Source organism: Pelophylax lessonae (assembly GCF_965119305.1).
Source record: "Pelophylax lessonae genome assembly, chromosome: 2".
NCBI lineage: Eukaryota > Metazoa > Chordata > Amphibia > Anura > Ranidae > Pelophylax > Pelophylax lessonae.
Window position 1 is genome coordinate 547,788,322 of NC_138769.1, and position 13,999 is coordinate 547,802,320.

The window sequence follows — 13,999 nt, forward strand, 5'->3', positions numbered from 1 at the left end:
GCCACCGAGAAGGAGCAATGATGAACCCCAAGAGACTCATATTACACAATGTATGTATTTCGCGTACGATGGTAGCTCTTCCTAGAAGATGATTTTCTAGCTTTCAATCGTGTAGGAATCACTGACACAGATAAACCACTAGCCTTCAGCACCTGGAATTCCAACAGCCAAGCCGTCAAAGTCAGCGTCTGTAAAGTAGAATGGAAGATTGGTGCTTGGGACAGCAAATCCTCCCTGAGAGGAAGCTTCCAAGGAGTGTCCGCGACCTGCCCACCAGATCAGCGTACCAAGCCCGGAGAGGCCAGTCCGGAGAAACCAAGATGACTGGAATCCCTTCTGCCTCGATCCTGCTTAGAAGTCTTGGCAGAAGCATGAGAGGAGGGAAAGGCTTAAATCAGACAATACTGACTCCACAAGGTCACCAACCGCAGCAAACCTCTGCACCTTTGTTGAGCCGAGATGCCAACAGATCCACCTCAGGGGTGCCCCACTGGAGACATCGCTGATAAAAACCATACCGGATGAAGGGACCAATCCCTGTGGTGCAACGCCTGCTGACAGATAATCCGCCTGCTAATTTTCCACCCCGGGAATGTGGTACGGCAGAGGGGGCTAGAACGAACAGTTCTGCCCACCTTAGAATGCCGGCTACCTCCAGAGCCACCAGGACACTTGTGCCCCCTTAGTGATTGACTTAAGCCATGTCTGTGGCATTGTCCAATTGAATGCGAACTTGACAACCCAGAAAACGATCGGTCCAACGATCCAGACACAGTCTGATCGCTTTGAGTTCCAAGTAATTGATCGGTAGTCTGGACTCTTCCAGCGTCCAGATCCCCTGAGCAGAATGCTTGCCAAGGACGCCTCCCCAGCCGGACAGGCTGGCATCTGTGGAGATCACTGTCCAGCCGAAGCATGAAGCCAACATAACAGGGACTCCCTCGTTCACTGACTCAGTTGGATTCGATTGACTGTCGACTGCGGAATCTCATCTCAATTGGTCTGAATCTCCCTTTCAAGGGACCTCATACAGGACTGTGCAAACGGAACACCCTCGAAGGTAGACAGTGAGACAGTGACACCATCAGGCACAGCACCGGCATGCAAGTCTGGAGGGACGACCATCTGTTTGACAGGAGGCGAATTGCAGCCTGCAATTTCTGGAGTTTGTCCAGAGGAAGGAGCATTCTGGCTAAGGCAGAGTTCAGAGTCAGGCCCAGATAGTCCAACTTTGTGGACAGAACCATGGCAGACTTCTGAAAATTCAGAATCCAGCTGAACTCCTGCAGAGTTCGTATTGTGATCTCCAGGTTTTCCAACAGAGCAGAAGGAGATTGTCCAAGTAGCCCAGTACCGTGATCCCCCGTAGCAAAGCTAGCACCGGGGTGATCACTTTTGTGAAGACCCGAGGAGCAGAGGCGAGACCAAAGGGTAACACCACAAATTGATAACACCCATCTCCCACAGCAAAGCAGAGAAGGAAATCCCCCTGATGCAGGGATGCCACCACTGTTTAAATGGACTTCATTCTGAACCTGCACAAACCAGTTTAGCGCCTTGAGGTCCAAGATTGGATGCACTTTGCCTTCCTGTGAACATGTTTAAATAAAAACCCTGAAAACATTCCAAAATCTGAACTGGGACAATAACCCCTTGAAGGAACAGGTCCTGTACCTCCCTAAAGAGGCCCTGTAAGCAGTCTGGGGGCAGGTGCAAGTTGGAAGGAAAAAACCTTGCAAGGGCACAACAAAAACTCGATCTTGTAGCCAGACCGAATGACTTTGTGGACCGACTTGTCTTGCACCAGAGAAGTCCATGTGTCCGGAAACCAGCAAAGATGCCCCGCCCCCTCCCCACCCCCAATATAGGTGAGGGCACACCCCCTTCATGCTGAAGGAGCCTTGTCCACGGGTCTGGAGAAGCCCGATCTTGGCTTGCCAGACCAGATTCGTTTGTATCCTCCTGTATCCTCCTGAGACCCTGAAAGGCTTCGAACTCTTGTCAGTCGAGGGACGAAAAAAAAAAAAAAATTCTTCTGAAGGAGGGTCCATGTCTACGACGAGGTTCCTTGCCCTTAGTAGCCTGTGGAAGAAAAGTACTCTTCCCCCCTGTAAGACCTTTAATGATGTCATCCAGGGTTACTCTTCCCTCCTGTGAGACCTTTAATGATGTCATCCAGGGTAGTTTCAAACAGGCGATCTACTTGAAAAGGATGATGATCAGTCAAGGCCTCTTATCCACAGACCAGCACTTAAGCCAAAAGACACGCCTAAGGACCACTGCCAAAAAAAAAAAAAAAAAAAAAGTGGCGAGCCATCAGGGGAGACGCATCCAAACAGGCATCACAGATAAACTGCAGCCCCTGGACCAGCTGGTCTGCCAGCTCAGCAAAGGCAGGGGAGAGCCGTTACCCCTCCAGGTCACGGTGTAAGAGCTTAGCCAACTTGGTCAGAGTTTGCGACACTAGGGCAATGGTGAATACCAGCCTCATTGCCGAACCAGCCAGAGTGTACATATTGAAGGCCACAGCCTCTGCCTTCAGGTCAGCTGGATCCTTAAAGGCCGGGGACTCTTCAACAGGAATTATGGTTGCCTTGTTTATTCTGGAAACAGGAGGTTCCACCATTGTGGCACAGTCCAGGTCTTAAGAAAGGACTCCTCATATGAGTAATGCCTATTAAAGCGCTTGGGGACCTCACAGGGACATTTTGGTCATCCCCATTTTTTAGCAACAATTCTGTCAAAATAGGCAGGGAAAGGAAACACCTTTGCCGCTCTGGATGGCTTGTGAGTGCCAAAGGGTACCTGCGCCTTTGTCGCAGCTTCAGTTGCATCCTCCATTTTCAGGGTCTCACGCACAGATACAACCAGTGCATCTATCATCAAAGGCTCCATGAGTCACCAGGGGGACCCAAAAAAAAAAAAAAAAACACTGCTAAAAAAGAAGGACAAGCTCCACTGCGCGCTGGCAGCACCACCCGGTCGCCAAGCACAAAGAACCAAGCAATCCTCAGCAGAGAGGGAGAGGACCCCACCAGACTCACCACCCACAGAAACAAACACCTGCAGCTACCTGGATAATCTGCACTACACTGCAGCGATCAGGAAGTAAAATGCTCCAAGAGTCAGGACTAGGGGATAAAAAGGAGGGGCTCTCCCCGCCGAAATCCCCGCCAACAGGGCTCCACTGTCATGGCCACCGCTATTTTCAATAGCAACCCACCGGACTACACAAACATGGCCGCCATGTATAGGAACACACAGGCCACAACAAAATGGCGGCACCACGAGGCATACAGGGACCCAGAAGGGAGACCAGGTGTCAAGGACAGATCCAGGCAGGACGGGGTGCCCTGGCAGGAGCCCCCACCAAGTACAACCCTGCCCCCCCCCCCGTACAGGCGATCATCCGGTCGCAAGCGGCCCCCATCGCTGACGGCCAGGAGGAACGATGCGACTCGCCGATACCCGGTCGTATGCAACCTCGTATGCAACCTCGCGAGGAGCTTAACTCGCAGGCCAGCCCCTGTTCAGTGGGGCCATGTCACAGCTGACCTAGCGTGGAGCTGCGCGTGCTCGCTGGCCAGACTGGGGTGACCACTGGATCTAGATTATCCAGCCTGTCGCCCAGTCTGGCAGATGAGTGTAAATCTCAGAGGGAAAAAAAAAAAAAAAAAAAAAAACCCGAGGAGGAAAAAAAGTTTCCCAATCTAAAAATTTTTGCCAGGACCAAAGATCTCAGCAAGAAACGAGTTCCTTACTCCTGACTAGGCAGAAGAAAAAACTGACTGGCTTTAGCAAAGAGGGAATATATCCCCTTTTGACTACCCATGGGTGTAGCCAGAATTCATTTCGGCCTAGTGCCCTACTCCTGTAGGGGGCAGTATAATCCAATGGTTATGAATACCTGGAGCTATGTCCATCAAAAAATGAAAGAGAAAAAACGATATTTAAATTTTCAACAGTTATCAATGAAAGTTGAATGTCATGCTGGCTGCTAGAAATATTTAAGCAATTTCACTAGATTTCCTAGTGCTCCTTAACAGCTGTGGCGATTACAAAGCCCAATGGTGGTGTCACTCTCCTAATGAGACCACAATTACATTACGCCCAGTTAAAATTCTTTGCTTTGGAGAGGGTTCCCAAGTGGGATTAAATGAAATGGTCAGTTATAGACCCTTCTTGATGGGTTTGTTTCTGGTGGTCAAAGAAGTACCTGCGAAGTCTGGTGGTCAAAGAAGTACCTGCGATTCTGTAGTGATAGTTTTTTTTAAACCGATACTTTGTATTTGATTTTGTATGTATATCCCACCCCGTCTATATACATTACTGTAAATAAAATAGTGAGTTTATTTTTGCATTTTTGTCCTGCATTTATCCGTTGTCCCCTAGGTGATGGCATTGAGGTAAGCACCCGACACATGCAGCCCCTGTACTATTCCCATATTTTGCTCTGGGGGGGTAAGTGGGGGCTTTTGCAGACCATTCTAGTGGGTTTGTCCCATCAGCTGGAGATGGAAACTGGCAAGTTCTATGGAGGTGGAGTTAATCCTTGCATCCCTTCTCCCACTTTCCCAGAGGTAGCCACTGTGCTGGGCAGAACATGTGCATGTCAGCATCCCTCTCTGGCGTATTTACTTGTTGCTCCATTTTTCTTCTTTATAGTGTTCTGGCATGCTTTTCCATGGATTGGTGCCCTAGGAATGGTTTAGAATTGGTCCTGGTGGTCACATGGTCTTGCCTCTGCCCATTTTTTGGCACATATATATATATAATCCAGTCTTAGGAAGTCAGATTTGCTGCTGTAGTTACAATGTCCATAGAGTTGATAACGTTGGATAGGAGGTAGGTGATCGGTTTGGCAAGATTTAGTTGGATTGCACCTTATTCTAGCACCTGCTTTTTAATTGGTCAGTATTTTTCCAAATTCTGATCTTTTGTATGCATTTTCTCTTCCAGTGTCCTTATTGCTGTGGATTTGATGGCCCCTTTGCATTTCACGTTTACATTTTTGGATTGAAAACCTCTTTGTGGATTATGAGAATTCTTATTCTCACAATTACTTTTGAGTAGTTTCTGCTTTGTATTTCTTCACTCGGTAAGACTCCAAGAGTCTGTTTATATATTTTTTGGTATTCGGACACTATATATTTGGTACATAGAGTTCTAATTATACTTTCTAGTGCCTACTCCATCAATCTTTGGTGTTACCTGTGTCTCTTGAGATGTGGGAGGCATTAACTAACTTGCATATACAATTACCCCTTATTGGGTTGAAAATGTGTGTACATTGTGGGAGTTGAGAGTAATTCCCCTCGTTTCCCACCTCTTTTCCCCACCAAGTGGGTAAACTCTTGCTTAATATAGATACAGATTTAGATAATTTTGGATACATTCATTATATACTCATTTTATAATTCTTATATTCATTTACTGTAATTTTAGTGTACAGCCTATTAAGGAATTCCTGGTGCTCATTCTGCTTCCCCTTTCCCTACACTATGGGGGGGGGGGGGTCACCAAAAAACCTATGGACTTACTATGTGGCCTAATGTTTCCTAGTTTGGTAGCTTCTCATGCAAGTTGGTTCTTTGATTACCACTATAAGCTATTTATAGATAGTCTACACTATACATGAAAATCTTTTGATCTATGTATTCACATTCTAGATCTAGAGTGACCATCAAGCTACCCTTTAAGATGAACATGAAATCCAAAACACTGTGGGATTCACCTGTAACAGTCTGTCAAAACTTGATTATTGTTATACAATATTTGACACAGCGTTGGGTGGTTATGATGTATTGGGGATTTAAATCTTTATCATCCATGTTTTTTTTTTTTATCAAAGCCTATTTCTTTTCTATTTCAATAACAGATTATCAGTGTTCTTTATGATGGTGCCCTAATAATCAGTTCGCTTTTTTTGTTTCAATTTTAATTAGTAAGCATGTGGCACCATGGCATATATCAGACTAGATTATGACTCTTAATTTTAGCTTCATTGAGAATGGAAACAAGTTGAGCCTTCTGCCATGACCTTGTGAGATGGGGTACAGGCATGGTCTACTGATCAGAAATCCCCCTAATGGAGTCTAATAGACGCTGGTAGGTAAACCAAATACAGGTTTTATGCACTTTGCTTCTAATGATGTATCGTAATGCTACCCTGCTGGCATTGACCCAAGAGAAAGTTCTTGACTATGTTCACCTTATCCATCAGCAGGTGGTGCTAAGGTATAATCTGACAAACTAGTCCAGTTAAAAATGGAGGATTGCCTCTCAAGACTTCATGCTACATAAAGTGATCTCTGAAAAGGAATGACAACACACTGACAGTCTGATTTTATATGTTTAGTTGCTTTGCACTGGCCTAATACCAAGATAAAGCAACTAAACATATAAAGAAATGACTAATGCGAAGATGAACAACCTTTGGAACAGTAATTACAGTTGATTAGCAAAAAAATAAAATAAAAGCCAAGTGCTTAGTACATGAGTACATGCAATTTATCTACCATGACAATTCAATCTAATATAAGATCTAAAACTGCTATAAAATTGTAATTTCCTCTTTGAAGATCAGTTCTTTTGCTGGACTTTTGGGTGTTCTCTCAGTAATTCCCACTTACAAAAGGCACATTATGTTTTTGCTGGCACCTATCCTACACACTGCAAAACAGGTCAGTGCTGGTACTAATGAAAGCCTTAGGACTCAGAGAACTATAACGCTTTGCAATCAGCTTGGACAAGCTGTACATATAGCAACAGGAGGAAATCTACAGGCTCTAACTCTAATCAACAGTAATTTGTAGCTAAATAAAGCAAGAGATGTCTAGAGTTTCCTGAATACAGTTAATTTTCCTAAATTATACAGAATAAACGCTGCAGGCAAAACCCTTAGTTTCTTTTGATTTCAGACAATATACAAATACAGAAAATTTGTAGTCTTGGCCCTAGCTAGCCCTTCCAGTATGCCAGAAATGCTGCAATTCCGATCATTGCAATAAAATTACAATAAATGCAAAAAGGATTTGCACTAGGTATCAACATAGTTTTTTCAGAATCAATACAGATTTTCCAGGCCACCCTTCTGGCCAATAGCCGATATTCGGTGCCGAGATTCTGCACATTTAAAGTTTTTATTTTTACACTGTCCTTTTAGAATTTTTTTAATCACTTTTATTGCTGTCACAAAGAATGTAAACATCCCTTGTGATAGTAAAAGGCAGTGACAGGTCCTCTTTATGGAGGGAACCAAACTTGGCATTTTTGAATGCTTTTTAAGTCTTTTAGTCTTTGAATGCTTTTTAGGTCTTTTAGACCCCAAACCCTTCCCTGCACTTAAAAAGCATTCAAAATAGCCAAGTTTGGTTGTTTTGAATACTGGAATTTTTTTAAAAAAAAGCCGACACCTTTAAGGCTCCAGTATCCAGAAGTGATATCATGACATTGCTTCTGGGTTTTTGCAGCGGAGACCCGATCTGATCAAAGCCACATTTGGCTCTGGTCTTCGGCCAGCCGTCACGCGTTTGGGTCTCCCGGAGGAGACGGGAGACCCGGGCGAACAGCGGAAGGCGGCAGGAAGGGCCCTCCCCCCGTTCCTTGTAATGAACATCGAGTGGCTGCTCAGCTGCATCAGTTTTTGTTACTACAAAAAAGCCCACCACTGGCTTTAAACAATGCTACCAGGGTGATGCCTCTCGCTGCAGGCATCACACTGGTACAACCACTTGAAGCAATATCAGTCATATCGGCAGGTTTGTAGCTGATGCTTCAAAAAAAGTGAATATCGGCCCCTGGTAAAAAAAAAAAAAAAAAACGGTCGATCCCCAATTTACACTGCCTCAAAACTGAAAATTAGGCAATTCCCTGCATTGGCACAAATATGAACTAGAAGGCTCGGTTCACATATATGCAAATTGGATGCTTTTTTAACAACATCCAATTCACATAACATGAATCAGACCGGCTTTCAATAGAGCTGGTTCACACGTGCGGGGTTGGCCACGGTGCCGTTTTAAAAAGGGTCCTGTGCGTTTTTGGGTAAAAATTTGCACCTGAACCAGTGAACGGAACTGCAGCCGGACGGCAGCACTGAAACCGTGGCCGCATTTATGTGAACCGAGCCTTAATGTTTCATCGACTGTTTCTGCTATTCTAGTTTGAACTCCGTAAAATCACCGGATAACCACTGCTTTATTTAAACAGATTTCATGAAAAATTAGGAACTAGCCATAATAAAGAGGACTTTGCACACAATCTGTAAACAGTAGAAGTGTTCGAGAGAAGCACACTAAAAAGAGGTTTCACGAAAAGGTTACCAAGTACTACAGGACACTGAAGGGTTAAATTCTGCAAAGTATACCCTGCAATCTATTTTTCACAGTAAAAATAGTAAATTTGGCAAAGTAAACTGTTTACATGGTGACTATCAGTCGGTTCACACCACAGACACAGTCTGGGTGCATTCCGGATGCATTTCTGCATGCTCATTGTTGACGCATTTTTTCAGTGTTCCAGTGGGTTTTTCATGCATCTTCTTCCTAAAGTCTCCCGTTTTTTTTTTTTGGCTGTAATGCGTTTTTAAAGATTTTATTTTTTTTTTAAATGGGTTCTGGTGTGTTCTAGTTTGTTTTGCCGCGTTCCAGTAAAGTTCTGTGAAGAAAGAAATTCAGCATGTTCTACTTTTTCTGCACTGGAACTGACCGCACTGGTGTGAACTATGCCATTGGAATCATATAACCTACTGTCCATGCGTTTTTGGTGCAGAGGAAAACAAACACGCACTAGACTGCCCCTGGTGTGAACCGGCCCTCAAAAAAAAAAAAAAAATTTTCAATGAAAACAAAAACACAAATACACAAACCACAAGACATATGTAGGGAGAAAAATGTAAATATATTAGCTTTTCCTTAGCTTCTACCCACAGCCCCTTGGTGACGGTCACATCATCCTCTGAGGGAATTTAGATCTAAGGAATAGAGAGTAGCCTTAAGCTTGCTTAGAAGATATTACCAGCACCATGCTGCAGTGTCTTCTCATGGGACTTGCGGTGTTTTGGATTCCTTGAGTCTTCGATGGCAGGAGGTGGTCAGCCCCTGCACCATGGAAGCCAGAGGAAGAGAGTATAATAATATTTAACAATCCCCTACGCGTTTTTTTTTTTTCTTCCAGTTTTCACAGTGTTTCAGCAAGGGGAGCACGTTGGAGACAAAACTGACAGCAAACAACTCTGCTTCTTCCAAAACACAAACAACCCTGCTACTTCCAAAAACTGATTTTTAAGCAGTCATAGCACTGCAAAAACAAATAAAAAAAAAAAAAAGAAAAAACAAAAACCCACAACAAAAAGCACTCACAGATTTAGTAGAGTACATCTTAACAGGAACGAGTGGAACCCAATCCTTGGACCATAAGCTTGTAAGATGGTTTGAGTAACCTAGAGATGGTGAAACGATAAGCCGACGCACTCTTAGGAGATTCCCCTGGGATAACAAAATGGGAAACAGACTTCCTGAAAGAAGCAGTGGTCCAGAGACCTGCCATGTCTCATGATAGACCTTGTGAGAGATTGACTTTGAAGCTCTTAATATTCTAGAAATCACAATAGGAGAACCCTGTCCCTCAGAGCCTGGACTTTACCAGCACTGGCATTAAACCTAACAGCCATGAAGGTGAATGGAAGATCACTGGGTTGTTGTACCACACCCACCAGCCTGGGCAAGTCCAGAGCAATGAGGATCACAGTAATGCCCTTTATCTCAGTAGCGCAAAGAAGTTTCAGAGGCATAGATCAAGAGGTGTTCATCCCATAGCTACCAGAGCAGCCACTGTTTTTGCTACAGGATTCCTGTACCTGGAGACAAACCTGTTCAAATTTTTGTTGAATCTGGGGTACAGGAAGTCCACAAATGTTTCCCATTTGCAACAGAGGTCCTGGGACAGGTCTGGATGTAGGGACCAATCCTCTCACCCCAGGCAATGCTAGCTGAGAAAAGCTGCGTGCCAACTGTCTATGTCTGCAATGTACATGGCAGACAAGTATGGAAAACAAAATCTGGTGCTCAAAATTAAACTGCATATTTCAGATGAGGTCTTACTAAGGATTTGTGTTGTCAAATTGAATCCAGATTGATGGACCCTCAAAAAGGATGGTCCAACATTGCAGAGAAAATCACCCAAAAGTTCCAGGATTTTGATCTGGAAAACAAGATTCCTCTGAATAACTGAATCCCCTGCACCAACAGGGTGCCCAGGATGACTCCTCAGCCTAACAGGCTTCCATCCATCATGAGGATCCTCGTACCAGACCTAAACAATGAGTCGTTTCCAACAATTTCTGAAGGCTTGATACAGGAGGATATTTAGGTATCATATCCCACAAAAATGTTGCAGGGCTAGCATTGGGTGCCAGCAGCTTGGTTAATTCCCAAGGTGGAAACGAAAGGCCGAAGGGCAGGGCCACAAATTACTGTGTGGGGACCCTGCACTGCCAAAGTGTAGAATAGTTAAGAGAATAAAATGAATTATACTTACCTAGGTGGATGCAGCATCAATCCTCAATCCTCAGCATCAATGTCTCCCGGCGGCTCTGCAGTGAGAACTAAGCGATCAAACACCGCTGATCTCTCAGTTCTCCCCCTTCACTCTGAGCACAGAGCCGTGACTGTCAATCAACGGCACTCCCCTCCAGTGCTTACTGGACTGCTGAACTGTGGAGGGGGTGGAAAGGGCTGGCTCAGGCTCTCAGTGGATCGCTGGGAGCATGAGCCAAACCAGGCTTCTGTGGGCTTTAGCCGCTGTAGGCTGAAAACAGGCCACAGGGGAGCAAAAAGAACTGAACTTCTGTGATCCATAGGAGAAGTATGGCCAAAGCCAAAACGTTGACCATAATTCTCCTTCAACAGGCTGGAAAGATGGGGACATGTAGGTAAACATCTTTGATGTCCAAGGAAACCAGAAAGGCTTAATGGTGGAGGGAGGCCATGACCAAAAAAAAAAAAATTAATAAAACACTGTCATATTTAAATCTCACGACAGATCATGACATATTTGAAAAACCAAACACATTTGACAGACAGCAGACAAAGATAGAAGGAATGCAGAAGCATTATAAACCTTACTTAGTAGGGTGTTCAGAAGGCTGATGAGGCCCTGTCATAAATTGTATTATGCAGCCCACCATTGCACATCTAAAAAAGCCTGGGATTTTTTACCCAAAAAGCTGAACTTTCATACATCTCAAGCTTTGTTACACTAAGAAGATGCCAGTTCGACACCAAATACTCCTGCTTTACAAGACTTATAAAAGACACATTGGACTGTCTAAGAGAAAGCGTGTCAGCGTCCAATCACAAAATGCAAGCCTATTACCCACAGTGTAAAATAAGTTGCCTTTGCCTTCTACTGTACAAAGAAGATAAGCTGTAGCAACAGCAGCTCCGGGCTCTCATTTAACAATGAAAATACCAAAGATACAACCAGTCATAATTCTCTGAGCCAGTGAAAAAAAGTTGGGTTTTATTAGGAGTGGACGGCTGTGGTCGGCCTGCAGAGCTTAAAAGGACAAGATAAAGATTGCAAGATGAAGTTTTGAATAAACCAGAGCTGTAACTTCTCTCCCTCTTCCTCTGAATGACTCCTAAGGATATGGCCATCTTGGGTATTCACTATGCATACCAGCAAGGGAATCAAGAGATATGTGAAACAGAGACAGCTACTTTACCTCACACTGGTCCACATGAGCCACTGCAGTGGCCAACAATTCCCGAAGTGATGGCAAGAAGGATTTCTGTTTAACATTGTAGAGGTCACTTAATGTGTAGAGATGTAGCTCTTGCGTCAGATGAGAAGGCACCTCTTCAAAAGCCTTTATAACGCTGGTTGGTACAAAGGAGGATTTAAAAAACCCATCATTAAAAAAAGTTTTACAATTAAAAAAAGGTCACTGTATTTTATTTGCAATGCCTAGAGTACTAAGCCACTTGGTGTCAGCCTTTGCCCATAAATGAGCTTAGAATCTTACGTCCCAACTTCCAAACACATTCGTGTACCTTGGAGCTAATCTAGTCAGTTGTTCCTGAACCTACCGTGTGCTAGAAAAGCAATTAGAGTACAGTCTACTTCCACAATGACACTGCCCCAGACATTATTACTGAAATGCATACAGCAAGGCAGCTTCAATAATCTTGGTTTATCAGTATCTTCAAAAAGGTTGTAAGCCTCAGGCATGAAATATAAAAGAATTTATTAGGAAGTGGCTAACAAAAAACAAGTGTGTGTGTTTGAACTTTCATTTTGTTGCAGGCATGTTTCTACTGTGCAAAACAGTTGTTAAAATATGAAAAAACAAAAACACAATTTAGGATAGAAACTCAAAAGAAAAAACAGGTTTAAGAATAGATTCATATTGTGTCAAAACTGGAAAACAAATTGCCAGCCAGGTGGGGGAACACATTTTTAAGAATAATCAGAGTTGGCCTTCACTAAATACAAAAAGGGAATGACCATTATACTGACCACCATGGATTGATAAAGGAATTGTAGTTACATTGAACACAAAAAATACAGTAAAAATAAAAAAAAATAAAAAATATATTTAAGACCTCTTTCTTTCCTACTTGGTGACAACTGAAGTTTTAGCGGCTATAAATGATTCCATATTCTAATGGAATCTACCTTGCACTGCCTTACTAAATAAGATTGATAGTGCTATTAGGACAGGGTATTCATATTGTACAAATATCCCAAATTTTTATTCTTACCCATCTGCAAAGCGACAAGTTGACACCAGTTTCCTTATGTGAATTAACTGCTCTTGAACTTCCTGCAAAAGACCAACATTACTGATGATTATTATTTATTTTTTTTAAAAGGGAACATATTAGTATTGTGTATATATTTTCTATGTTGAAGACTAAACCATTTTATAGTATGCACTCTCCTCATTTGAGGTACACTGCATTCATCTTTTCTCCCCTGTTTCTCCAAGGATAGCTGTGATCTATCGCCCACCTGGACCAGTATCAACCTTTGATGACTTCTCTGCCTGGCTACCCTACTTTCTCTCTTCCAAAATCCCCACAATCATTCTGGGCGACTTCAACATCCCTTTTAATACTAACACTCCTGTCACTTCCAAACTTCTCAGTCTAACCTCCTCCTTTGACCTGAAGCAATGGATTCATGCTTCTACTCACTCTGAAGGCAATATCCTTGACCTTGTTTTCTCCCACCTATGCACTCCGCACAACCTTTCAAACTATTCTTTCCCTCTCTCTGATCACTACCTTATTAGTTTCACTCTCTTCCTCTCCTCCACCTCCTCTCCCGCAAGCTACCTTACAGTTACCCGCAGAAACCTACGCCATCTCAACCCTTCTCTTCTCTGCTACCGACCACCTCTATGACAAACTCGCACCTCTGTCCTACACCAACCTAGCCACTTCTGTCTACAACGCTTCACTCTTAGCCTCCCTGGACACACTGGCCCCCCTCACCACACACCGAATCAGGCCCCGACCCCTTCAACCTTGGCAAACAGAAAACACTAGAAGTCTGAAAAAGTATAGCCGTGCTCTTGAGCGCCTATGGCGTACACACTAAGATTTTCTGAAGACTTTTTCCTTTAGACTTACCAAAACCATATAATATGAGGTCAAACCTAAACACTTTCAATTTGTATGCAATCTGGCAGGCCCTTGCACTACATAGAAAAGGTAAATCTGAAGGAAAAAGTCTTCAGAAAATCTTAGTGTGTATGGCCCTTGAGTCTCAGAAAGATTTCAACCAATATAAATCTGCCCTCCAAAAATACAATTCCAGTCTCCACACTGCCAAGCAGACCTATTTTATCACTCATTAACAGCTTGTCATCTCACCCCCAACTCTTCGCTACCTTTAATTCTCTACTCCGTCCTCCACTGCCTCCACCCACTGATTCACTCACTGCCCAGGAGATTGCCAACCACTTCAAACAAAAGTTTGATACAATCCG

General features: G+C 43.6%; 1 protein-coding gene across 1 annotated transcript in view; it reads right to left on the minus strand.

The window, feature by feature from the left end:
* RUBCNL (rubicon like autophagy enhancer) overlaps positions 1-13,999 on the minus strand; it is a gene marked incomplete at its 5' end in the record, with an annotated part of 89,200 nt that overhangs the window by 6,532 nt on the left and 68,669 nt on the right. Inside the window, 2 exons of the mRNA XM_082247253.1 lie at positions 11,729-11,882; positions 12,768-12,829. Of these exons, the coding sequence (XP_082103379.1) occupies positions 11,729-11,882; positions 12,768-12,829 (216 nt within the window). The remainder of the gene's footprint in view (positions 1-11,728; positions 11,883-12,767; positions 12,830-13,999) is intronic.